At 39.4% G+C, this 27978-nt stretch overlaps 1 protein-coding gene across 1 annotated transcript; it reads right to left on the bottom strand.

Annotated features, from left to right (window-relative positions):
* Positions 1-3451: 3451 nt before the first annotated feature.
* Positions 3452-27546, bottom strand: LOC135466987 (TPR repeat-containing protein DDB_G0287407-like). Its single transcript, XM_064744741.1, has 27 exons — positions 27292-27546; positions 24585-24761; positions 24207-24341; positions 23902-23940; positions 23134-23329; positions 22624-22761; positions 21928-22160; positions 21078-21239; positions 20645-20749; positions 19951-20018; positions 19698-19782; positions 18824-18963; positions 18211-18273; positions 16084-16132; positions 15627-15769; positions 15101-15260; positions 14711-14806; positions 13244-13389; positions 11072-11180; positions 10366-10524; positions 9299-9417; positions 8374-8518; positions 6914-7031; positions 5497-5740; positions 4799-5024; positions 4282-4500; positions 3452-3995 (listed from the first exon to the last, which is right to left on the bottom strand). Exons 1-27 carry the CDS (start codon positions 27544-27546, stop codon positions 3945-3947), a joined length of 3780 nt encoding a protein of 1259 aa, XP_064600811.1. The 3' UTR covers positions 3452-3944.
* Between the last annotated feature and the right edge of the window lie 432 nt (positions 27547-27978).

Genomic DNA, 27978 nt, shown 5'->3' on the forward strand with positions numbered 1-27978 from the left:
TTTATGAATGTAAAATGTTTGCCCTCACTAACGCCCGGCTACCTTTCACAGGCTTATGTAAAACTGTGTTAGGGATATCAATCTAATAGAGTGTCAGGTTTATATTGACGACATTGTTTTCTCTAAGGCCTTGGAAGAACATCTAGTGCGACCGGAAAACGTGTTCGTCCGCCTGCAGCATGGTTTAAAACTGAAGCCTTCTAAGGGTGAGTTTTTTCCAAACTAAAGTCAGATACCTGGGACACATTGTGTGGGAGCACAGCCTTCAAGCTGATCCTGAGAAAATCGAAGTTTTAAAGTGCTGGCCGGAGCCCAGAAATCCAAAAGAACTTAGACAGTTCCTCGGATTCTCGGGGTATTACGGCCGTTTTGTGGTAAAATTATGCGCACCTTGCTATACTTCTCCACGTACGACTTAAATGTCGTGTACATGTCCGGTTTACAACATTGCGGGTTTCCACCCATAATGCTGGGCGCCGTCGTATAAGTGAAATATTTTTGAGTGGACGCTCTTTCTCGGCATCCTGCCATTTTATCTCCTGCGGTTTGCGCAGGCCAAAGTTTGGGTGCTGGACCATTGGTGGAAAGTTTAGGGTGTTCTCTGGACCGTGACTAGGAAGAAAAGGTGAGTCTTTTAACATGTGTGGCGGCATCTCTGGTATGTTTGCCATTGCTATCCGATGTTTGCCTTTTCTATCCGATCATTCTGGATGGCGTTCATCTCAGCTTTCTGACCCAGCAATTGCAAGAGTTGCTTTTATAAACAACTTTATAGCGGACGGAAAACAACCTCAAAACAAGGGAGTGCGTGACGACATGGGTCACCTTGGCGTGTCCAGTACCCTGGACATTTGTCGTAAATCCAAACCGCCCAGTAAAACCTCCTTCCTTGTGAGGGTTAATTCCACCCAGCCCATGGAGTTGGTTTGTCTTGATTACCCATCTTTGGAAACTTCCAAGGGAGGTTATGATGATATCTGATCATTTTACACGGTACGCTCAGGCCTTACCGACCAAGAATGAAACTGTCAGATTAACGGCTTGAGTATTGTTCGATTATTGCTTTGTACATTACGCTTTCCCGGTGCGACTCCATAGTGACCAAGGTAGAAATTTTGAGTCCGATGTGATCAAAGAGTTATGTACAATTGCTGGAGAGGAGAAGACCCGGACGACCTCTTACCATCCAAAAGGTAATGGTATGTGTGAACGTTTTAATTAGAATTTGATTCACTTCGCTAGGTGTTCTAGCGGAAAAGCAGAAGTCTGATTGGGACAGCCATGTTCCGTGTCTTGTACACGCATACAATGGCACCAGACCCGAGTCAACAACCTATACTCCATATTACCTTATGTTCGACCGACACCCTCGGTTGCCTATTGATGCATATTTGGTATTGACCCTAATGATTGTAACATAAAGTCACCTAAAACAACGTACGCCTCCGAACTCCAAAAAAGGTTGGAGTGTGCTTACAAATTAGCCTCCGCTGAAGCTTTTAAGTCTTCAAGTAGATATAAGAAGCGGTAGGAGAGGTAAGAGAGTCGACTAGGTGATCGAGTACTCTTGAGAAATGCTGGACTGAATGATGAACATAAATTAGCAAACCGGTGGGGAAACACATCCTCCACACTTCCAGTGATATTACACGTAAAACATTTAATTCAAAATATATATGTGTACACATTTACATATAAAACGTGTACTGATAACTGATCTGAGTTTGGACAGTAGTGATGTGGTAACCATTCAAATTGTAATTTTATTCTTACTTTATAATTAATTATCCGTATTAGTCGTTTATGAGTGTTATAAAAGAATTTACAATTCCCTGTTATTACATGTACATGTGTTCTCCACAGCGGGGACGGGGGAGGGGGGGGGGCGGTGTAAAATGTCTCCTCTGTCCATAGCTGAGAGTTGTCTCTGCGTAGAGGTATAGGTATGTGTGCTTTGTTTAGTACCATGCTCATGAAGGCAAGTTAAGCTTTTGCACCTCAAACGTCTGCCCCACTTGCACCCTGGCCTTTGCGTGGGCACTTGTACCTCTGATGGTGGGGTTCCTGCAGGGTGAGGTTTTCTTCCAAGTAAATAAATATATTTTACATTATATTTATATAATTTCTGTATCAAATTACCTCCCTTTACCTTCTTCGTTTTTTCATAATTTTTATAACTTATTTACTTTTGGCAGTGGGACATTAAAGATGTTTACAATTTTTCTGGCGTGTGCATGTGTATCGTGTGAGGTAAAAGTTTCTCACATATACACACAAAAATACCCGTTACTGTATCCATTTGGTAATCACGAATTTTTTCTTAATTCTTCTCCAGACTTTGTTGAAGTCCATCTTTTTGATTTACCACAAGTATGTGTTTTTCACATTTCCACAACGATGTTTCAATGGCAAGGCAATTAAACCAAGCGCCAATAAATGCTGTTTCTAAAATGATAAAAAGGTACCTGAAATGCGACGAAAGCCAGCCATGACCTGATCAGCTTCAAGCCCTCTCGGAAACCTCCTTAGTAATCGACCGATACTGGCTGCTACATCTTCCCGCACAATCCTAGACACACTAGACTTGAAAATATCACATGAACAGTCTCCCATGGTTATCAGAAAGCTGTCCTTGGTCATAAATCAGAGACATACAGACTTGGACCACCACAGGCAGTGCACCAGATGTGTTTCTCTCCAAGTAAACAAGGCAGCCTGACAAAAATATGATCGTCTTGGGCCAAAATCGGTACCACACCCGTACCTGGTGAAGTGTGCATGATTGTTCCAACAGATTTTGCCTGTCACGTAAAACACCTTCTGGACAAATGCGATCAATTGTCCGCCTGATATTTCGCCTAGCAGCCGCCATGATTGGTGGTAGTATTTTGCTTAAGCAACCTCCTTACTATACTTAAGCAATTTACGTAATTTGCTCAAGTTTTGCGTGTGGCTTAAGTTTTTTCGAGAACCACACCATGTTGGACTTAAGCAAATCACTAACGACTTAAACAATTTACTGAACTTAAAAAGCTTTGTGAAACCGGGCCCATGACTGGTTGGGTCGGTGTCAGTATACTGTGACAGGGTGGGGTGTCATGTCTAATGTCTTCAGCATGATACTTTAGTGGCTGCAGCACTTTAGCGACATGGTCTCGCCATGTCACCATGGAGACATGATATACACATATAATGACTCATTATCGTCATATGACAAAATTGTTTAGTACAATCTTAAATCCCAAGCATGCATGCAAACATACATCAGTCGTAAGCTTGCATTCCCTGGTCGTTGCAGAAAGAAAAGGATTTTTAAAAAGTAATAAATAGCATCTGGTGAACTGTTAATGTTGTATAGAATAAAATTGGGTGTCTCATTTTGACTCGTCCACAAACATTGTTCACCTCCGTTTTCTCGACAAATGTCTGCAGCATTTCACTTTCAGTCCTTTATTTATTAACTTTATAAGAGTACATTGCTACGTACTCGTCTACAAATAGAAACATGGGATTGGGTATTTCCTACCGATGTCGCCATATGAGGGGATTAATTACAACAACAAAGCCGCGTTGTGTAACCTGACATTTCCTACCCTGACCTTTTCGAATATAAAGTGATCGTTATTTCACCTACAACCCATACGGGAAGCCAGTCGCATCAAGAATAATTCCGAGACGACCACGTGTAGTATGTTGTTCAATCAACATTTGTGAGTAGGCTAAATGCCATACATATTTCCAGGATCTGCTCAGTTCTGGCCAGAGTTAGTTCCAGTGCCTTTATACATGTACGTCTGTGGTTTCCAAAGTTAGGAAAAAGATATTTTATCTTCGAGCACTCTGAAGGTCGGATATCCCTTGAGTTAGCTCTGTTTTTCTTCCGTTTCTCCGGATGGTGACACTTTAGATTCTGGTGTAGATAATTCTTCGTTGTTTACTGGTGCTTATTTGGTTTCTGCCTCAGCTGAATCTAAAACCTTGAGAACGTTTTCCACCTACAATTGCGAAATTTTTACAAATTTACAGAACTATATTTCTTATACTCAAATAATTTCTAAACTAAGCATTTTCTGATTTTAGAGCCACTTCCAATGAAAATATATAATCGCCATAATATCAGTTGATAACACTACATAGTAGTTATTAATACATTTAAGAAACTGCTTTTAAGGTATCAGTAGTGTTAATTAGGTTTTTGCTTCTTACGGTACATTTTAGTTTGTTGTTTCAATGTTCTTCCCAAAAATTTGCCATGTGGTATTAAGGCTTGTCCCTTCTCACCTTTTCTGAAATTCCATCCTCGTTGCTCCATCTAACCTTTATCTCAGAGAGAAATTTTCTCGCGAGATCAAATCTAGCTGCCATGGCAACTGTCTCTGAGGCAAACATTTGGAACCTACATTCATCCATGGAACTCTCGTAGAGTCGTTCTGCAAACGGGACAGCGTCACAAACTTGATTGTCCTCTCGCATGTATAGTATTACATTGCACAACAATATCTACAATCAAAAAGAGTGAACAGTTTGCCATGAAATCTGAATTCCATCCTAAAGTGAAAACGAATGTTTTAATACTTTTCTAGAAGAAAAATCGATTCACAGCCTTATACAATGTTCACACTTTTTCATACCTCTTTGCACTAAAGCGGTACACAACAGGATCTGTGTTTTAAATGTTTCCATCACCCAAGAGGCGATTTTGTGGGCGATGGTATGTATTTATTAGAATATGAGACGTTTCATTTCAGTCGTATCCATATATATATATATAAGTTACATAATAGCATTCATCACACACCTTGCTGCTTGGGAAGTATTTCAATCCCATGTGCAGAACCTCCATTATCAGATCTCTCTTTTCAGGTCCACACCAGCCAGCTGCTTGTTTGAAGAACTCGTCCCCTTCTGTCCCCTCAGTGGAAGTATGATAGTTCTCAATCATTCGCAGGAAACCTTCCTTGTCATCGCGCGGTATCATGTGCAATTCCGCGGTATACTCAACCAAGCCTTTTGAGAACGGCCAGCTGAAATTTAGTTAAAACTTGGAATAATATAAGGTGCAGGCATAAAACAGTTATGCATTTATTAATGCTTTAACAGAATATTTACCCGAGTGTAAACTGTGTTTTGGAAACGCTTAAAAAATTAATTTGTTCATTTTAAGAGAAATTCTGTAGTCTGAGTGATGCTAGAATTTGTCCTGTTATTATAACATAATGTCCTATTAATATTCTGTCACATTTAAGATAATATTGTTTAAGTCTAATAGAATTTGTGAGTTACATTTAAGAGAATGACCTGATGTAATAGCAGAATACATTTCAGCATCACTCACACAAAAGAATTTCTGTTAAATTTAACTGTGTGCTATTACTTTGATAGCCGACGTCGAACTGCTTCATCACAAAAACAACTGGGCACAAACGGACAACACTTGGAATTGAGCAATACACAAATGTCTTCCCGTTATAAAATTGTTTAATACTTTACACTGACATTGAGATAGCATGTTCCAAACTATATTCTTTAGGATGCTCCGGCCTTTGGTCCTCTGGGAGCTTTGAGTCTAAGAAGTGAAGGTGGATGTAGTTTCTGTCGCACGCAACCGAACTCTTCAGCATCGCCATGGTTATCTTCCTGGCATCATCATAGCGACCCTTCTCCAAACAGTAGCGGGCAATCTCAGCGTGCAGCCTTGGCAGACAACGGTCCATTTCATTCTTTTCAACGAGAGCATTGACTGAAAATCGGGAAAAGTAATATCTTACAACAACCACAAAAAGCATGGGACAGCTAAATCTGAATCTGACCACAAAACATCACGGATGTGACTGTTACAGTTTAAACAGTTTTCATTTCCAACTACCATGGCTTTAGCACAGTTACGAGAGCAGGGCTTGGCGCATGTAGACATATGTATCATGCATGCCTTCATTTTGTTACATTTTGGAATTGAATTTGAATCCATGCTTAGAAAATCATCTGTCCATGGTTACATGTTACCACATTTACTACCTAATTACTCTACTGGTGTCTAGGTTAAATGGGTGTTGCGCTCAGGAACGTGGCTCCGTGGTTTAGAAGTGGTATACAAATGTCGGATATGACGCTCAGGCGCACTACTCGTGTTACAGAAACTTCTGGCGATTTCATGGGGCTTGTTCTCAAAGGGGACTTACGACGATCTTACACTTACGCCCGCCTTAAGCCACGAAAAACCTGTAAATATGATGGCAAATGTGGAACACAGACGCCACGTTAAGCGTCAGGGAAAACATTATGCATTTTTCAGTAACTCGCCTCAGAAAACACTCGTCGCAGCCTTTCGTCAACTTTTATGTTGTTGTCCCTGCGATGTTGCGTCAACTTTTTTTTACCTTTAATTTTTCTTTGAAGAGCTCTACATCTTGTTCAAATCTAGGTAGTTAATTGGTCCTAGAAGCTACGCCCGCTGGAGAGATTTAAGACGTGCTTTGAGAAACCGACGCAGAAAAATAGTAAGTCTGTCGTAAATACCATACGCCGTCACAGAGTTAAGACACTTTTGAGAAACAACCTCCAGTGCTGGTATGACGAGAACGTCCCACATGCCACATAACTTAAGCACTGTTAATCTGTGGATGGGCGTCGGGATCCTTCGGGGTCTTCTTGTTTTCTTGCTGGTCGCCGTTCTATCATTGAGTATACGGCGTAAATCACCAATCAAATAAATAAATACGATAACCAACAAGGAGCAAGATGGACTTCATAATTGCATGGTATAAGAGGAAGTCTGGCGTATATGTACTATGACTTCATTACTGGTATGAGACGTTTAACGTTTATGTTAACACCGGGATTCAATTACATACAAAACTCTTCTGTGTCTTCGGTACTTCGCTAACAAATATCGTCAACGGAAAAGCCTACTTACACGCCGGCCAGTAATAAGGGAGGCTCTCCTCTTGTCTGCCTTGATGCCTAGCTAGGTTGAGCGCCAGGTTCTCTCTTGCCATGATTATCTCTTTGAGGTGACTTGGATATTCATTTACCTATAATGGAAAAAGATATGAAAGGAGTAAGATTTTCAAGTAGAGGAAAAGGAGTAGATAACAGTAAAGGTTGTTCCCGACATTGTGAATAATGACATATAGCAAAATCCGAGTAAATAGAGTAACACAAAAAAGCAGCATGTCGGATAAGAAATCTACTTAAATCTGAGCTGCACCTTGTTGCAAAATTTCAAAGTTAAACTTGTCAAAAATACGTGTCTACCAAACACTAAATTATTCCACCTGTAAACTAAACTTTCACGACTTAACACAACTACCATACTTAGCCAGGCGGTGTTAACTTGTACACAAAACTACTTAGACAGGCGGTGTTAACATATACGCAAGAATGCTTAACAAGAACAACTATACAGGAGGGGTTATTGTGTATTTTTTAGCCAGAGTAAAAAAGTATAGATATGTACAACTATGCGTTCGCGATATTCTAACATCCAGAATAGCATAGCAGAATAGCAGAACATTTTCCCTTTTTCTTAACTTTTGTAACTTTTTGCTAGGTTTCCACGTTTTCACCTTGGTGAAACAAGTGGAAACGTTTTCACCCAGGTGGAAACTCACGTGATGCAAGAAGCCTCGTTCTCGTTTCCGTGGGCAGAATGATGATGAACTACAACAGGTAAGAGCTTCAGCATGACGGAGAAAGGCGTGGAAGAGACAAGTCACATGGAATTCCACACGACCTCCCCAAAATGTGTCCCCAAAATTTTATCTGTAGTCAAAATGATTTCATCTTCCATTTTCCGCCATTTTTGGACCAAAACGAGGCATTTGGTATCACATGAGTATCGCCTGGGTGAACCTTTTCACGCAGGTGAAACCAGTTTCCACCTGGGTGAAAACGGTTTCCATTTGGGCGCAAACCTTCTCACCTAGGTGAAAACCTTTCAACCAAGTGGAAACCTAAGAAAAAAGTTATAAAAGGAAAAAAGGAAAATGTCGTATATGGACCATCATAGATTACTCTTAGCATTTGGGTATGAGTTGTAATGTATAAAGGCTAGACATTACGGGACCTCCGTGGCTCAGTTGGTTAGCGCGCTAGCGCAGCGTAATGACCCAGGAGTCTCTCACCAATGCGGTCGCTGTGAATTCAAGTTCAGCTCATGCTGGTTTCCTCTCCGGTCGAACGTGGGAAGGTCTGTCGAAAACCTGCGGATGGTCGTGTGTTTCCCCCGGGCTCTGCCCGGTTTCCACCCACTATAATGTTGGCCTATAAGTGAAATACTCTTGAGTACGGCGTAAAACACCAATGAAATAAATAAATAAATAAATCGACATTATGTTTTTCTCCATGTTTCACGGTTGTTGGTTTTAACATCACCTCATAGATTCTTAAGGCGTTTCTGCAGTACTCCTCAGCCTTGGTAAAGTTGTTGCGTATAACTTCGAGTGTACTCAAGTTCAAGTTAGCCACAGCTGTGCTCGGATGATCTTCTCCCACTGCATTCACTTTTATCTCCAGCGATCTACAACACATAATGGCCTTAAAGCTACGTTATTTATTTATTTACTTTTTTTATTCCATTGGTGTTTTACGCCGTACTGAAGAACATTCACTTCTGTGACGGCATTATGGTCGGAGGAACTGGGCAGACCCTGCGGAAACTCGCCACCATCCGACAACAAGTTTATCTGCACACAACTAATGACTCCTCGACGGACTAACTTTATGTACTACGTCGGTATCTCAAAGCACGTCTTAAATCTCTCCGCTAGGCGTAACTTCTACGACCTATAAGTGATCTAGTTTTGGACAAAAACTGGAACTCTTAAATGAAAAAATTGAATAAAATATACACGCACTTACGTAGAGACAACAACAAAGAACAGAGAGAAACCGTTTTGGCGGCGAACTTTCACATTTCGCCACCGTACTCCTTTCTTGATGGCTTAACTTGAATGCTGCAGGTTATCGAGATCAGATCCTTCAGTCTGATGTCGTTCCCTTTCCAATAGTGTCACGGCCCGAATCACATTTCAGCAGGACAATGGTCGTTTCAATACGGTTCGGATGACAATAACATTTATGGATGCAAACAACTTTCATGTGGACGCATGGCTTACAAATTCACATGGTTTAGGACCTACTGAGAACATTTGAGACGAAATGAACCGACACCAGCCCTACAAAATTGACGTAATGGCTGGTGGCCTAACCAGGATCTGGACAGAAGAAAAATTCCCGAGCACGGCGCTGAAGACCATTCACATAAAAAAGACAAGTGTTAGTATCTACAAAAGCTCACCGTTTATACAGTTTTTCAGCTTCGTCAAGTTGGTTCATCTTCCTGTGACAGAGGGCCATGTTTGTCATCAAATTTCCTATTGTTAATGGCAGCTGACCGGGAAAAGCCTCCTCGTACATCTGAAAAATGTTAATTTTGAATTTTGTGTCGGTGCATGGTTTTATAAAATCACAAATATTTTATGATCCCAACAACCGTATTTAATCTTAGAATCCACTCTTTCCGTTCAACAGTAAATATTACAACAGTAGAAGTAATAAAAACTTCACCCAAAGGCGAAAACAAAAGTACAAAAACTGACATGCAACATTATAAATATGGTTAGTTGGCCCATATATGGAATTTAACCATTTAACTGCATTTTATTCCGTCAAAAGAGAATCCGAAAAAAATGTGTTAAAAGAAAAGAACATATTTATACAACCCATACCTTAAATGAAAGAGCTATACCTGAGGTTAAATGAAAGATCTCAATTTTCTGCCAGCAGTGCTTGTTATCTGAATATTAAATAGTTGAAGATCAAAGACTTAGAAATCTTCTTTAGGCCGTGATTTTACCAGATTACATACGTCATCATGTATAGCTGTGTGGCCCGGTAGCACATCCAAAACTTTTCCATTTTAGAGTTGGTTTTCACAGACTTTAACACCACGATTGTCACGATATACATGTGTATATAGTTGAGACTGGAAATGTATGTTAATCATATGGTAAGAGTAAATTCTTACGCATCATGACGTCGCAATGAATATTCAAGAGGAGTCAAGAAGGTTTTCGATGGACAAGCCCAAAAACATGTCGGGGTTTCAATGTTCCTCGAATCGGTGGATTTTGTAGAAAAGATCGATGCTTAAAACAGTTTTTTTTCTTAAGAAAACTTTAGAAAATCTATAAAAAAAAGTTTCATACAGTTTGTATAGCTCTTTTATTTAAGGTATACGTTGTATAAATGTGTTCCTTTATTTTAAGGTATTTTGGGGTACAGTTTTAACTGATCTTTCCAATAACGCCCTCCTCTATTTTTTTTTTTTGTTTCGCTTTTGGTAATACTTGTTCTGCAACATACCTGCAAGGCTTTTCTGTAGTATTCTAAAGCCTTAACGAAGTCCGAACGTCCATTCATATAGACATTTCCCAAGTTTACGTAACAATCAGCAGTTTTCTCCGCCTTATTTTGTTCCACTTTCTCTTCGTATTCGATGGATTTGTAAAACATTTCTTCAGCCTATGAAACAGGCAAATATTCCATAAATCTGTCCATATAAATAAATGTCCATACAGCCTAACAAATAACTGAGTTTCCACCGGAATCTGCCCGGTTCCCCAAACTATAGTTCTAGTCGCCGTTGACAAAAGAAATATCATTGAGTATAGCACAAAACACCAATCAAATAAATAAATGAAGTCAAATAACACTAAGTTTAGGAAACTTAATAAAGTCTGAAGAAAGCCAACGCTAATTTTCAGAACGCTGCTTGCGATGCTTTCATAAAATATTTAAAACAGATTATTCCACGTCACTATATTTAATGTATCCTCAATTTTTTTCACTTTTATGACGGGAGCCATCAGTATCGTGGGAGGAAACTTGGCAGAGTTCAGGGGAAACTCACGACCACCGGCAGGTAGCTGACAGACCTTCCCACGTAGGGCCGGAGAGGAAGCCAGCATGAGCTGGACTTGAACTCACAGCGACCGCATTGGTGAGAAACTCCTGGGTCATTACACCTGGCAAGGAAAACACATAAAGCCCTAATTTTAGAGCAGCTTACCTTGTCCCAGTTTCCCTGACACAAATGTGTGGCTGCTACGCCGTGATAACTAACAGCCAAGTTTCGGATCTCCTGTAAGCTTGGTGAATGACCCGGCGTCTCAAAGAGTCTGTAATATGTTAAACAAAAAAAGAGATAAATCTGCATCGTACAGATTATTTTGATAGTAAAGCTGTGCCCAGAGAGAAAACCATACAAATCCCTTGCATATCACGTGTCACTCCTGAGGTGCCTCTCGTCAGTTTCATCATGGAGTCAGGGGTACGATCACCGTCCAGATAGGTGATCCCATCAGATAGACTTTTCTTACTGTTTAAAAAAGTAGTACTATACTGTGTACTATACATGCTGTAAACAATGAAACAGGTAGTATATGAAATGTGTAGTTGTTTTGAAAAATGCTAACGTTTGGTATGAATTTAACAACATTAATTGGGGCCTGTCCGTTTACATATGCCAAAGTATGCAGTCGGGAGTTTCTCAGAGTTTTATGCCACATTTTATACAAACCTTATCTATTTGTCTATCTGACTGTCGTTTATGGGGCCTCCGTGGCCTACGACAGCACGGCGCAATGATCTAGGAACCTCCCACCATGCCATGGGGTCGCTCTGAGTTAAAGTCCAGCTCATACTAGCTTCCTCGGTACGTGGGAAGGTTCCCTAGCAACCTGCGGATGGTCGTGGGTTTCTTCCGAACTCTACCCAGTTTCCTTCCATCATAATGCTGGCCGCCGTCGTATAAGTGAAATATTCTCGAGTACGGGGTAAAACACCGATATAATATTTATTTATTTGTTTGGTGTGTTATGCCGTAGTCAATAATATTTCACTCATACAACGGCAGCCAGCATTATGGTGGAAGGCCAATGAAACAAATAAATAAATAAATTTTCGTTTAAGGCATAAACTGATGATTATTTTATCTTATAAAATGGTTGTTGATATTAACGGTGATGGAAAACTGGAGTGCCCAGCGTAAACCTACGACTTTTGGCAAGTTACTAATTACCATATTTATTGTATACAAAACTGTCCAAGTGGCCCTATATGCGCTTAATGTGGCCCTATATGCGCTTAATGTCAGCAAAATTGCACGACCCATAAAAGCAGGAGAATCTGTCCAAGGTAGATATTATCGTGCGCCAACCAAGATAACAGAGGCACACCTAATCGCTGAAATACTCGAATTATTAAATATCAACTTAGTAAGGCGTTTTATTAAAAACATTTCTTGACTTCGCTTTAAAAATATTTTGAAACAAATCCTTGAAGACCACAAATTGCAGGCTGTTAAAAGTTTTATATTAAATCACAAGATTTACATTACCGATTTGCCATTGTATGTATTACCATGTTTATGAAAGTCTTCATGTCTCAAATCAGAGTGCATATAATAACCCACATGTGGATTGCAAATCGAAGTCATAGAGGATATTGCACAGTGAAGGTTGAATACCATAAATATTGTTTATAGAGGTGGAAATGATAACCTAGGAGACGTGAAGCGTCGATGCTAATGCAATATAGGTATTTATGTAAATTAAGCATATGAAGAATTTCTACCTCTTTCTTGGCAAACTATATATTGTGCGGGAGTGCAGAGCCTTGTGATGCGATCCACGAAGGGTCAAAGTCTCCAGACGTGTAATAGCAAAACGTAATTCCAAAAGTGATATCTAACTAGTGAAGATATAAGTTCTATCAGCGAAGGAAATACTGGGATTTTACTGATGTATACATAATAAATGTGCTTACTCTTGCATGTGATTTTATTGCATAAATTAATTATTCTGTTGTATGTATTTGGTTGATTAGAAGTCCATCATTATGCTTTAAATATTGTAGGCCCGACGCTTTCAATTCATGCCATTACCAATTTAGGTAAATCCCTGTATGCATTTTCAGTAGCTCAGGTTATACGTCGATCTACTCCAATTTTATGATATCACTATACATTTTGGTTTTTATGGGCATCCAATAGATTATTATTATAGTATTTTACGTCCTACTGAAAAGGCTCTATAAATATAACTCCACTGATACGGTTAAGAGTGCCCCATTAACGGCACCAGCAGCTCAGTGTGCAAGACTCGCGACCTCATAGCAATTGAAGCACCAATAACAAAATGTTAAACGGACCTAGGGCCATCAACAAGCAATATATACACACCTTAGCCTGTAAGTAATGACGTCGTCGTGGAGCCTTTGTGCCTCCTCAAATCGTTCCGTGTCACAGTATAAACATGCCAGCGAGTATTTAATACTGTTAAACTTATCCGTCCATTCTGATTCGTCCATCTTTCCCTCCAAATTCTCCTGTAATATATGTTATTTATTTTTTCAGAAATACACGCCTTAACGTTCTGCATAAATCAACATAAGCAAGCTCGATATTTCTCAACGCTTGTTAATATGTTTTATAGTTTTAGACACGCAGGATTATAGCAAACAATTTATTTATTTATTTATTTACTTATTTGATTGGCATCAAATGAAATAGGAATGCTGGCGGCCGTCGTATAAGTGAAAACACCGATCAAATAAGCTATTTTTTTATTTAGTTGATTGGTGTTTAATGCCCTACTCAAGAATATTTCACTTATACCACAGCGGCCATCATTATAGCGGAAGGAAAAAATGCAAAGTTCATGCTTCCAAAGCGCTGCCGACACTGAAGTACCATGCCCAAGACACCAGAGATGAAACCCCACCCAGTCACATTATATCGACACCGGACCAAGCAGTCCTTTTTCCTCACTTTAACTTCTCAGTGCCATTTTTAAAGTCTTTGGTATGACCCGACCAGAGTCTGAACCATAAGTGAAGGAATCTCTGTATGTGTGCGTGCGCGTGTGTGTATGCTTGTATGTATTTTCTTCAGTTTTCTCTACAAACGTTTTCCCAGACTACTTGCCGGACGTATTGTTGAGGAGCAAAGGAACTACTCCAAAAATTGCAAATTGTGCATGCAACTTAGGTTATGATGACGTCATATAAAGGCAATGAAATTTTACTGATCTTAAAGTGCGAAACTATTGAACTCTAATCCCCAGTTTAAGACGCTGTCATTTTAATTTAAACTTCCATAAAACGAGGTGGTTATATCGTGCTAGCGCGGCGCAATGACCCAGGAGCCTTTCAATAATTAGGTGAATATTCTTGAGTATGGCGTAAAACACCGATCAAATAAATACATAAATGAATACATAAATAAATAAATAAATCTTTGCGTTACTTTATGAGTGGGGTCTTCGTTGACGAAGGGGTTAGCACGCCAGCGTGGCGGAATGATCCAGAAGCCTCACACCAAAGCAGTCGCTCTGAATTCAAGTCCAGCTCATGTTGGCTTCCTGGCCGTACTTGGGAAGGTCTTTCAGCAAACTGCGGATGGTCGTGGGTTTTCCTCGGGTTCTCCCCGGTTTCCTCCCACCATAAGGCTGACCGCCGTCATATAAGTGAAATATTCCTGAGCATGGTGTCTAACACCGATCAAATAAATAAAAAAATAATGTTCGAGCTATACATGGTGGAGGGTGGAGTCGATCAGATATATGGTTGAAGAGAAAATCGACGGACAGATATAAGTTCCCACACACCTTTGTTGATAGCCAGATTCTACTAATTCCCGTGAACATACCATCAGTTCCTTAGCTCTATGAAGAATCATTTCCTCGCCTTCTATCATCTGAGCAAGGTTTAAGAGTTCTCGAACTTTATCAAGCAAATCCAGTAACTGCAACGAACATTAATATTCACTGAAGAAGTTTATATATTTGTATTGATACAGGGGTCAAACAGATGTAAAGAAGGCTTAGCAATTAATTACTAGTGTAGCACCCGTTGCATTTGTCTTGATATGGAAATATTGAAACACGTTTGTTGTAACATATAAAATATAAAGCTTTCGTATAATGTCATTGTCACCTTGCAGATTTGTGGTCATGAAATAGCATTTATTGTGAAATCAAATGTTTGCACGTTTGCATGAGTCGGTAATAATTCTTGATTGACTATCCATCGTCATTACCTTCATTCGAGCAGACATGTCTTGGTCCAAAAAGTCCTCCATTTTTTCGCAATACTCTTTCGTCAAAAGAGCGTTAAAGGACCGGATGCAACGTTTGGCTATTTCTTTCCCATTTAGACCTGTTTGTTTCCATAATTCCAACAACTGGTAGACATCGTCGCTGAAATGATAATACAGGGTGATGTAATTAAAGACTAATAAAATATACTTGGCCACGTTAGGGTCGTTTTACTTTTCGTCTTTCCTATTCTGTGATATTGTCTATACATAATAGAGAGTCAAAGACTGTTGGCCAAAATGAATTTGCCATTACTAAGTGCAGGATTTGTTCCTTGCAGAGAAACAACTCTTTCAACGCCGTCGTATAAGTGAAATATTTTTGAGTAAGTTGTAAAACACCCAAGAAATAAATACATACATGGATTTAAAGGTATCGATGACTTTATTGTCTATATAATTTCCATATGAGCTTACAAAAGGAAACCGTTTCACAAGGAAAGTTATTATTTCGCTGAAATAACCTTACCTGTACAGGATATTGAACACAAGTAAATGAGATAACACCGTTGCAAGTCCAAGCTTGTCTCCTATCTCAATATACAACCATGGAAGCTCAAAACATGGGCGAACGTTCTGTGCTTTGTCGGAGAATGAGATATTTAGAGCATTCTGAAAACGAAGACATGGAACCACATCAACTAATATTCAACATGTTATACACTTTGCTGTATTACATTTTGTAAAGATTGTGTTATCTTTACTCTGACGCATGAAGAACCAAATTTATAAAGTATAACACATTACCTATCTAGTCATCGTGCCATTCAGCAAATGTTAATTCTTTTGCCACTATGACAATCAGTTCATAAATCTACAACTACATCAGAGTATAACACATCGGAATGTTCTAAGAACTGTCGATATAACCCATGTATGTTGTTGCCATGCCGTGTCCACTTTCTATATATACAAGAATCATATACCTTCAACTGGTTTTGAAAGAATGTGATCATCTCTTTGCAATGTTTGTGTCTGAAAAGAAAAAAAGATTAAGTGATTAAACTCTTGTTCTACAGATTGGTTAGGTTATCACGTGTCTGATCAGCAAAGAAGTTGTCACAGACAATATTTAGTGTACCATATGGCCTGTAGAGATGCCACAGAAGCCGATTTGGGATTGGTTAGGTTATCACGTGTCTGATCAGCAAAGAAGTTGTCACAGACAATATTTAGTGTACCATATGGCCTGTAGAGATGCCACAGAAGCCGATTTGGGATTGGTTAGGTTATCACGTGTCTGATCAGCAAAGAAGTTGTCACAAACAATATTTAGTGTACCATATGGCCTGCAGAGATGCCACAGAAGCCGATTTGGGATTGGTTAGGTTATCACGTGTCTGATCAGCAAAGAAGTTGTCACAGACAATATTTAGTGTATCGTATGACCTGTAGAGATGCCACAGAAGCCGATTTGGGATTGGTTAGGCTATCACGTGTCTGATCAGCAAAGAAGTTGTCACAGACAATATTTAGTGTACCATATGGCCTGTAGAGATGCCACGGAACCCGATTTTGGATGGGTTAGGTTATCAGCTGTCTGATTAGCAAAGAAGTTGTCACAGACAATATTCAGTGTATCATATGACCTGTAGAGATGCCACAGAAGCCGATTTGGGATTGGTTAGGTTATCACGTGTCTGATCAGCAAAGAAGTTGTCACAGACAATATTTAGTGTATCATATGACCTGTAGAGATGCCACAGAAGCCGATTAGGGATTGGTTAGGTTATCAGCTGTCTGATTAGCAAAGAAGTTGTCACAGACAATATTCAGTGTATCATATGACCTGTAGAGATGCCACAGAAGCCGATTTGGGATTGGTTAGGTTATCAGCTGTCTGATTAGCAAAGAAGTTGTCACAGACAATATTCAGTGTATCATATGACCTGTAGAGATGCCACAGAAGCCGATTTGGGATTGGTTAGGTTATCACGTGTCTGATCAGCAAAGAAGTTGTCACAGACAATATTCAGTGTATCATATGACCTGTAGAGATGCCACAGAAGCCGATTTGGGATTGGTTAGGTTATCACGTGTCTGATCAGCAAAGAAATTGTCACAGACAATATTTAGTGTATCATATGACCTGCAGAGATGCCACAGAAGCCGATTTGGGATGGGTTAGGTTATCACGTGTCTGATCAGCAAAGAAGTTGTCACAGACAATATTTAGTGTATCATATGACCTGCAGAGATGCCACAGAAGCCGATTTGGGATTGGTTAGGTTATCACGTGTCTGATCAGCAAAGAAGTTGTCACAGACAATATTTAGTGTATCATATGACCTGTAGAGATGCCACAGAAGCCGATTTGGGATTGGTTAGGTTATCAGCTGTCTGATTAGCAAAGAAGTTGTCACAGACAATATTTAGTGTATCATATGACCTGTAGAGATGCCACAGAAGCCGATTTGGGATTGGTTAGGTTATCACGTGTCTGATCAGCAAAGAAGTTGTCACAGACAATATTTAGTGTATCATATGACCTGTAGAGATGCCACAGAAGCCGATTTGGGATTGGTTAGGCTATCACCTGTCTGATCACCAAAGATTGGGTTTCACTGGGTTGTTTTCTGATCTGCAACAGACGGTCAGTATTTATTGTGGGGTGTGGCTCGGGGCTTGTATGATTAAGATATAATATGTTTAATCAGCAACCGCATGACCGGACATTTTTTATCCCTGACATGTATTTAACTTGTTAAGACATGTAAATGAAACACAAGTGCTCTGGAGTCATGATATGATAATATCCCCCTCTATGAAAATATCAAAGCCTTACTTTTTTTCTTTTCACGGTAGTTTTGTGCTGCCTTTTCTGCCCTGTCATTTTCTAGCTAGATTTTCTAGCTTATTTGAGCTGTGTCTTGTCCAGTTGGGGAATGACAACAGGCGAACGCGTCAACGAAAACACAAGCACTAACCACTAATGGTAAAAAAGTGGTTGTTTTCATTTCGTTCAACACTTTCATTCTGAGCGTCTCTTTAGGCATGAGAGACGATGACAAAATAAATGATATATTGCATGGCCATAACAACAGCTTACTCACTTTGTGTCCGGCGAATCCATATACTTCCTCACGACGGCTGATCTTAATTCATTAAATGCAAACCTAAAAGAAATGAGATTAAAGAAAACTGCTTTGTAAAACAAAATATTGTATTAAAATAATAGAATGCTAAAATATGGAGTAAGGTTGAAGTGAAAACTGTGTGCAGAAAGAACGGTCATTTATCTTATAAGGCATTTTGAAGAGTACTATATAATCTCATATAAGTTTTGAGAACATTATTTCAGTTATGTTTTACTGATGAATAAAAAGGGCTATTCCAACATTATATGTCTCGTTTAGAATTGAAACTTCCACTAATGTCGGAACTTCTATAAACGCTGGTTGTATGGTTAAAAAAGCCAACCAAGTCAAATGTTTGATTGCCTTGAACTATGTTTACAAAATCTGAAAAAAATTAAATCTAAGTAATTTATGCATACTTTGAAGTGGTTTATCTATTGACGCTTACTTACAAACATTAGATAAGTCATGTATTAAAAGATAAATAATTTCGGAGTTTAAAGATTAGTGTACTTCTACTCGAAGGGCGTATTCCCGAATTCTTTTGGGGGAATTTGCTTATTCAGGGACCTGGAGGTAATGATCTTACCCGTACACTCCTGATCTATCCACGAGGTATTTGCCCAGGGCAAAGTGGAGTGGTGACCAGACATAGCTGGGGATACAGTGCATCTCTATCAGCTCGTTCTCAGTAAGGCCTTGGTGAGACAGGGCCAAGCTGCACATCACCTGTTTGCCAGGGAAACACAGCAGTGGATCAATTAAGGGCACTGGTGTCCAATCTATACCAATAATTCATGCCTACGCATGTCATTCCTTCGTACAGTGGCATTACTTATCTATGTCTTATCCAACCCAATTTGGCACCATAAAGAACGCAGGCATTTTGAAAACTGTGCGACAAAACGCAAAGTTGGACGGTGAAAGTAATTATGTCGTCGGGAGACAAGGGATTAAAGCCAGATTGGGTCATACCAAAGATTTTTAAAATGGTACGTTGCTGCCTCGCCTGGGGCTCAATGCTGAGAGGAAAGAGGAATGAAACACAGGTCTACACAACCAGGTGTCGGTATAATGTGACTGGATAGAGTGTCATGTCTGGTGTTTTCGTTGGCTCATTGGCTACTTGGCCTCGTCCTGCCACAGGACTTTAATTATAAAGTAATTATATGAACAAAAAGCAGTTCTTATCTCTGGAGTGAATGTACGAAACCAATATGTTATGGAGAGATATGAGCAGCTTTTCTGACCCTAAGGGTCTAAGGCGCACTGGTAAGACAGTTTTACCCTTTAACGGGTATACATTAATACAGGTATATATGTGAAAATAAAAAAAGAAGTTCAGATTCCTTTACCCAGAAATTATTCTTGAAATTTAGTGTTACCAGTCGTTGAATTTCATGTTCCCGTGACTCTAGATCCCCGACATAACATAAATTATCTTGATTAGATGTTTATTTCACCTTTTCAACAACATTCCCTGGGTATTCGTTCACATTGTAGTCCACTTCCAATCGCTCAAGGTATTGCAGAAAGAGTTCCTCAACGCTGAAATTTAAAAAGGATTTGTGCCATAAGTGCGTCATTTGATTTTTCTATTCATGTATCCTTCTATTATCTTGTAAATCTAACAGTAAAACCTGAATGCTGCATACAATACAATAGCTGATGTAGATCTAACTGCGAATTGTCGAAAAACAACTATATTTAGCTCACCTTTCGGAGTTAATTAGGGAGTCGATTTTCTTGTCTAAATTGCGGAAGTAACCAAAGACACACAATTCCTGAAAGAAAACGTCACTTGTTTTGAACATAGTGGTGTAAATTGCGACCATGATGGCCACACATATGCATGGAGCTGTTACAGTCAGGAATCTATGTCAAAGCGATATGCTCAGTCCACTACTTCATCACCGGGATTCAGCAGTTAACATTATTTTAGAATTATTTGACACTGAAACACATCATTTCTTTTGACACGTCTACAAGTGGTCGACACGTCTACAAGTGGTCGACAGCTCTACAAGAGGTCGACCTGTTTACAAGTGGTCGACAGTGTATTAGTATTAGTATATAATACTAGCCCCCGGTTTCATACTGTATTTATCTTTTTATTTGTTTATTGATTTGGTTGGTATTTAACGCCTTCTTCAAAAATTTTTTTCATATGACGGCGGTCAGGTTCGGCGGGAATCTAAAAAAACCCTTTAAGTTGCTATCGAAACAGTAAGAGTAGGATTCGAACACGCGACCAGAGTGGTCAAGGGCCTGACGGTTGCAGGAAGTCAGTGCTTTAACCATCAAAACCACTGAGTTCACGCTACCCACCCCATTCATTTCCGTCGTTTAAGTGAACAAGTTTTGAAACTGGAGTTTAAAAATAATCAAATAAATAAGTCTGAACTCATACCTCCATGACAATTGTTAGGAAGAGTGGATTGTGGGTGTTTTGAGCAACAACTACCCGGGCCAGCTGATCAGGGGACAATTCTTTGCCAGACGCCATCAAAGATTTCTACAAAGGTATAAAAAAAATCGGTCAATGGTCATCTAATCATTAGGTCACATTCTGGAAACAAAATTGCATAAAGCTTATAGTAGCAATGCAGTCATTCAAACAAACTGTTCATTTATTAAACACTATTCAATAAAACGAAGTCATGACAGACAACCACGATAATGCGGATATTTCTGATTTCTGAATTATTTTATGTATGCTGTATGATTTAGATAGTCAAGGTACTTGGACGCATAGGGTAAAAACATTGTAACAGAATAATTAGCTGAAACTGTCTTAGTGGAGATTTAAAGCACTTTGTCAATTGATTATATAGGCGCCTTACCTTACAAAACGTGGCTTGATCCTCGGGAAGAAGTGGTGTGATCTCCACAACTGAGAAACCGCGTCTTTCCACCAGTTCTCTGATCGTCTTCTCATCTGAAGATACACTGGACACCACCAGATGAGTCCCTTTAGGTAAACTGTCTGGCAGCCAGAAGAGGTGCTGTGAATCAAAACAGTCAGCGGGGAACCATAACATATTCATTGGTTATATCTTCATGGGAAATTGAAATGGGCGGTTTCTGAAAAGGGTGGCAACGTTACCCGGCCCAATCATCCAGGGGGCTGTTTCTCAAAAGGGTCATAACGTTACCCCGGCCCAATCATCCAGGGGGCTGTTTCTCAAAAGGGTCATAACGTTACGCCGGCCCAATCATCCAGTTTCATCTAATGGGAAAACTTACGCACTGGCCTCTGACTGTGCCCTACAGATTGAAAACCTTCGTAACTTGCGGAAGTCCGTTTTTTTAACCCGGGCACTTTAGTTTTCTCCATCAATGAAGCTGACAGCCGTGAAACGTTCTTACGTGCAGTTTTAACTACAAATCGGTCTGTCAACAGCAACGAGAATAGCATTTGTAGAATTACACCATTATTTAGTACCGGTATGGCCAAATGTCAAAATGTACTTCACCGGTAGACTCAAGAGTAATGTATACGACAATCCAGGCTACATTGTTTTTTATGGTTGTTTTAGCTGAAACTTCGCACCTTGTTTTAAATCGTATTTCATTTATCTGAATCTGCGAAACAAAATAATAATGTAGCATGTTGTACTGATTCGCTAAAAATGTTACATTGAGGGTTATGGGAACACAACATGTATGCAGTAATTGAACCTAATCTCGTACCTTGCCCACTTTTCCCGGACTATCGACCATGTTCAATCCGTCAATAACAATAACAGCCTTCTTGCCAACAGAAGATATTTTTTGTAACGTCAGTTTCAGTTTCCTCGCCCAGTGGTGAATTGTTTCCATCAAATCGGACTGGTCAAATTTGTCCTTCGTTTGATCCGAGTCTGCATGACTTCCCAACTGACATCCTAGATCTTCATGCAACCTTCTTAATATGTTAGGAATACCTGGCGGCAAGGAGGAAAATATTATCATTAACGTTACGTGTAACCTCTTAAACGGAAATTCTCTTTCTTAAAAAGCTAAGCGCAACAATAAAGATCTTTTACTGTTTTTTTTTTCAAGATTTAAACGCCAAAAATTTACCTTAATCAATATTGTTGACTGTCAGTGTAAATATACTACTACATATCCATTTGTTCGATTTGTTTTGGGGTTTTTTTAGGGCTTGTTGTAGGATATTTTGCTCGAGTAAATCAAACAGCCGACATCGGATTTTAGCTTAAGACTTCACTTCTCAAAGACTAGAGATTTCTTATTTATTTATATAATTCATTGGTGTTTTAAGTCGCACTCAAGTATATTTCACTTATAACCCGGCTTCCAGCATTATGTTGGGAGGAAAACGGGCTGAGCCCGGGAGAAACCCATGGCCATCCGCAGATTGCTGCAAGACCTGCGTAAGCTCACCTGTACTGCCCTCAGCAAATCCTACAAAATGGTACCCAATGAGAATCTCTGTGTTGTTCTCTTGGAGTGCTTTTATCCATGTAGATAACAATGCAGACTTCCCGCTGCCTTTTATTCCCTTCACAAACACCGGTTTGCCTGTAAAACATTAAGTAAAAACAATTCTCCTCATCCTGTGTTAAGAATTATAATGTTTATTCACCACGAATAGACATTCCATTCATTAGAAACGACAGCGTTTAATCAGTGAATCTAAATCGATGAGAGTAAGTTGCTGTTATATAATACAAATTTATGCCGCATTCTGAACGCGTATAATTGTTCAAATTCTTTTCTCTTAATTGTTATTTACCATTTTAATGCCTGAAAAAATTTAACTCTCTATAGTCAATTCTTATTTTCTTCTATTTATTTAAGCATGCCTATATCTTGCTGAAGTTTTCCTACAATAAACCTTACCTTCTGAATTCTCTACGTTTCTACCCAATGTTGCCAGGGTAATTGTCTTACCTTCTGTTGTCTCTGAGCTCCGATTCAGTATGGCGAGGTAGTTGTCTCCGCCTACATACAACCCTGATCGGTTCTTTAAGAATGCTGTGTGCTGGAGGAGTTCATTTTCCCGCCTCGTCAGTTGCTGGTTAGACATATCTTTAAACGTTACCTCTGTTAAGTGTTTCCAAATAGCGTCGAACATAAATTTGACCCCCTGTTCAGAATTGTAATCGGTACATAATCATACTTAGATGGAAGAGGAGAACGAGTTGTAGGCCTACTACTGTCAACTTTAATGTGGTAAATGAAAATTACATAAGTTTTAATACAAATTTGCTACATACACACATTAGTAATTTTAGTACAGAAGTTTACAGGAAAAATCCTTGGCCCAGTTTCACAAAGCGGTTCATGGCATTTTGTTATAGGTACACATCGTACACCATATAGGAGCAACAAACTGACCAATAATTCATCCAGAATACTGGACATATTAACACTTCAACCGACCCGGCCCCGAGATAACTAAGTGATCTCAGACCTAAGTCATAATTTCAGTCATTAAACTTGGTATTTTCCTTTCCGTTATTTTAGCTGAAATTTGTTTTACATTATCTTGCCCAGAATTTACGTTTTCAAGAAGTATGCTGATATTGTTACATAAGAAATGTCACTTTTGAAGGGATTTGAAATATTGACTGAGTCTCAGACCGATTCGTGATATAGGGGCCAGCATTTCGTCAATGTGCAATATGTATTTAGGTTTAAAGGTATGTATGCACTTACCTCTTCAGGTGTACTGTACGCCATGTTCACGCCAAGTGTCTGTGAAAAGAAACTTCATTCATTTAAATGAGAAATTCGCTTCGTTTTCTAAAACCAAATAGCTGCACAATACAAAAGATCCAGATTTACAGTACATTTACATACATGCAGGTTCGACACATTACCTACAGATGTCATCTATTTTAAACACGTATCGCGCCAATAAACTACGTGTCATGCTTTTAATAACAAGTACCCTTAAGACAGAGAGGCCATCCACCCAGTTTGTCCTTCGTGAATCTATAAACAACTCCGATCTCCCTCACCTGCCTTTCCGTGGCTTTGACTCGTGTCTTCAAGTCGTCCATTAATGGTCTTGAACCTTCTTCAGCCGAGTATTTGTATACGAGGCTTTTGTTTCCTGTCTGAATGCCTTCTTCTCTCCTCATGTCATCAAAGGCCTTATTGTGCAGAAACATACAAGAAAAACTTTATTGTGAACAGTCTTCGTTTCTTTGCAATACCTTTATATGTAAGTAAGTCTGTTTGGGTATGCATTAAAGTAAAATGGCCGAGTTTTTAATTCAATCTGTAATTTCCCAGTGCCTCTGGAATTCAATGAAGTTTGGATAATTTTCTGAGTTTTTCTTTAAAAACTGATTACTTTAAAAACCTTTGCCTGAGAAAACAAACCGCGCTGTCACCTTGTCCCTGAAGCAGATCACGGCTGGCATTTGCCCTGGAGCGTTCAAATGACCATGTAGGAATTCCAGTTCAGTTACGCTTTTGTCTCGCCACTTTTCCAAGAAAGGATATTTCTCAATTGCCTCGTCGAATGTCTTCTGCAGCAGCTCATCATTCTTGCCATGCCACCCATACCTCTGCAACCAATGTCAGGGCCAAGAGTAAGGTGTCATGAAATAACTCACAAATAACAATGGTGATGATCTGAGCAAATCTGATGAGAAATACCTATATGTACGATTATGATTGATGAAATAAAGTGAAATGTAATGTTTAGATTGTGAATTCTCTACATATTTGATAGTTTCGTTGCCTTAATAGAGTTTAGCTTGTCATTTAACATTATTTGAGTCACTTCACGACTGTGTTTGTATGTATTTGTAACAAGCTATCGATTCAATGCCGACATACTGATCGTGCTGCCTCAGTGAAACACTATGCTATAGACAGCAGCAACAGTATACGGATTATGAATCGATAAAAGTACAAAGGCTTACATTAGTTTGCTAGCTTGTCTGCATTTTGTGTGTTTAAAAAGCTTGATAATTGTACCAGAACTTTTAATAGTGAAGCAGAGCTAAAAAGGTAAAACAAAAGTCATGAACTGTTCATAACAAGTACAGCTGCAAAATATTTACGTATGTAAAGAGTCAAGGACAGCTGGATAAGGTGTAGTTCGAATGAAAAGTATACCCTAAAAAGGATTTACTGGGAGAACTACAAGATTAATACAAATAGTCTATATCTAGCACCGTAGAGTGTTTTATTTAGTGAGTAAACCCTGATGGTCTATATATTAAAAGAGGGACATACTTTCTTCATTTTTCGCGTTAGGAATATTTATGCTTGGTCACTGGATTAAACCTGTACTTTTTGCTGAGTTTATCTGATCTTTTTGTTTTATTGATTTATTTATTTATTTATTTATTTATTTATTTTGTTTAAGTTAAACAAGCTTTGTGAATGATCATGTCGTCTGTCGTTGACATAAACACTTCAGATTTTTTACGAGGTGTGAGGATGGGTTCAAGTCAACACCTGTGAAGATAATTGCTGATCATCATCTGCGATGATAGGTTCAGATCGCCACTTGCGAGAATAGGCTCACATCAACACTGAGGATAGGTACATGTTACTGTTTGTAAGGGCAGGTTCAGTTAATCACTTGTGAAGGGTATGTTCAGATTCTTACTTGTGAGGATAGGCTCAGATTATCATTTGTTAGGATTGGTTGGCATTATCACTTGTGGGCAGACGTTCAGATTATCATTTGTAAGGATGGGTTGGCATTATCACTTGTGAGCAGACGTCCAGATTATCATTTGTAAGGATGGGTTGGCATTATCACTTGTGGGCAGACGTTCAGATTATCATTTGCTAGGATAGGCTGGCATTATCACTTGTGAGCAGACGTTCAGATTGTCATTTGTAAGGATGGGTTGGCATTATCACTTGTGAGCAGACGTTCAAGTTATCATTTGTAAGGATAGATTGGCATTATCACTTGTGAGCAGATGTTCAGATTATCATTTGCTAGGATAGGCTGGCATTATCACTTATGAGCAGACGTTCAGATTATCATTTGTAAGGATGAGTTGGCATTATCACTTATGAGCAGACGTTCAGATTATCATTTGTAAGGATGAGTTGGCATTATCACTTGTGGGCAGACATTCAGATTATCATTTGTAAGGATAGGTTGGCATTATCACTTGTGAGCAGACATTCAGATTATCATTTGTAAGGATAGGTTGGCATTATCACTTGTGAGGACAAATTTAGAATATTGTCTGGATAGGCGCAGGGTATCACTTGAGAGAACATGCTTAGATTACCATGTGTCAGTATAAGTTCAAATTATCACTTGTAAAGATGGTTCAGATGATCACTTGTGGGGATAAGCTCAGAGTACAACTTCTGGTGACAAGTTCAGATTACCTCTCAAGAGAATACGTTCGTATTATCACTTGTCATTCAGTTCAGATTATTGCCTGAGGACAAATTTGAATTATCACTTGTGAGTATAGGTTCAAATTATCACTTGTAAGGACATGCTCAGATTATCAATTGTGAGGATAGGTTCAGGTTATCAATTGTGAGGATAGGATAAGGCTACCACTTGTGAGGATAGGGAAAGATTACCACTTGTTGATATTAGGACAACATTACCACTTGTGAGGATAGGGTAAGATTACCACTTGTGCGGATACGATTAGGATAAGATAACCACTAGTGATGATAGGATAAGATTACCATTTGTGAGGATAGGGTAAGATTACCACTTGTGAGGATAGGGCAAGATTTATAACATGTGATAATAAGGTAAAATTACCACTTGTGAAAATAGGGTAATATTATCAGTTGTGAGGATAGGATATGATTACCCCTTGTGAGGATAGGTTAAGATTGCCACTTGTGAGGATAGGATAAGATTACCAGTTGTGAGGAGAGGATAAGATTACCAGTTGTGGGGATAGGGTAAGATTACCACTTGTGAGAATACGATAAGATAACCAGTTGTGATGATAGGTTCAAATTATCACTTATGAGGGTAGGATAAAATTACCACTTCTGAGGATAGGTTCAAATTATTACTTGTGAGGATAGGTTCAAGATAACGCTCTTAACATTTTGAAAGGTTTCGATTATCGTACTGTTAACCGTTACCTGACCAAAGAAGCCCACAAAGAGATCTGAGCGGTCAAGTTCTCGCAGACATATCTTGATGACCTGGGCGTTGGAGGAGGCCTCCGCAGTGATTCCCCATCTCATGTCAACGGCCACAAACTGTATTCCTTTGGAGTTACAGAGATGGTGAAGTTGAGGGAAGTATTTCCTGGTCAATTCTTCCCGCTCTCCCTCCATGCCACCAAACGGTGACGAGAAGAAGATCCGACAGGTCCGTGGATCCTTCAGCCCCATGTTCGCTCATAGGGCAGCAGCCACACCTTAGTCAAACGTGGAGAATAAAGTACTAATCAGTATAGTGTAGACCAGCAGTGGCGCCGATCGCCTTCACCTGTCATCCACCACGAAGGTCAGGTGTGCACCTTACAAAATGTTCCGTACGCCACCACAAAGGTTAACCATCCATGCGGGTGTATTTAGACGGAGATTGAATAACCCTCAGGCATTGAGGTTTCCACACTGATACTCGTGTACGCCTACATGTATATGACTCTCATTTTTCGTCACGCTAGTAGGCCTATACAATATCATACATGACAATCGTTATGCATTAGAGGCGGACGTTGTGAAATACTCTGTGAATGCCCCGATGTGAGGCTCAGCGTGCATGGCGGTTTTGTCCGGGTTTAGCGGCCTTGTTAAAGCATGCCTTTGACATACACCTAT

This window comes from Liolophura sinensis, chromosome 6, assembly GCF_032854445.1.
Source record: "Liolophura sinensis isolate JHLJ2023 chromosome 6, CUHK_Ljap_v2, whole genome shotgun sequence".
NCBI lineage: Eukaryota > Metazoa > Mollusca > Polyplacophora > Chitonida > Chitonidae > Liolophura > Liolophura sinensis.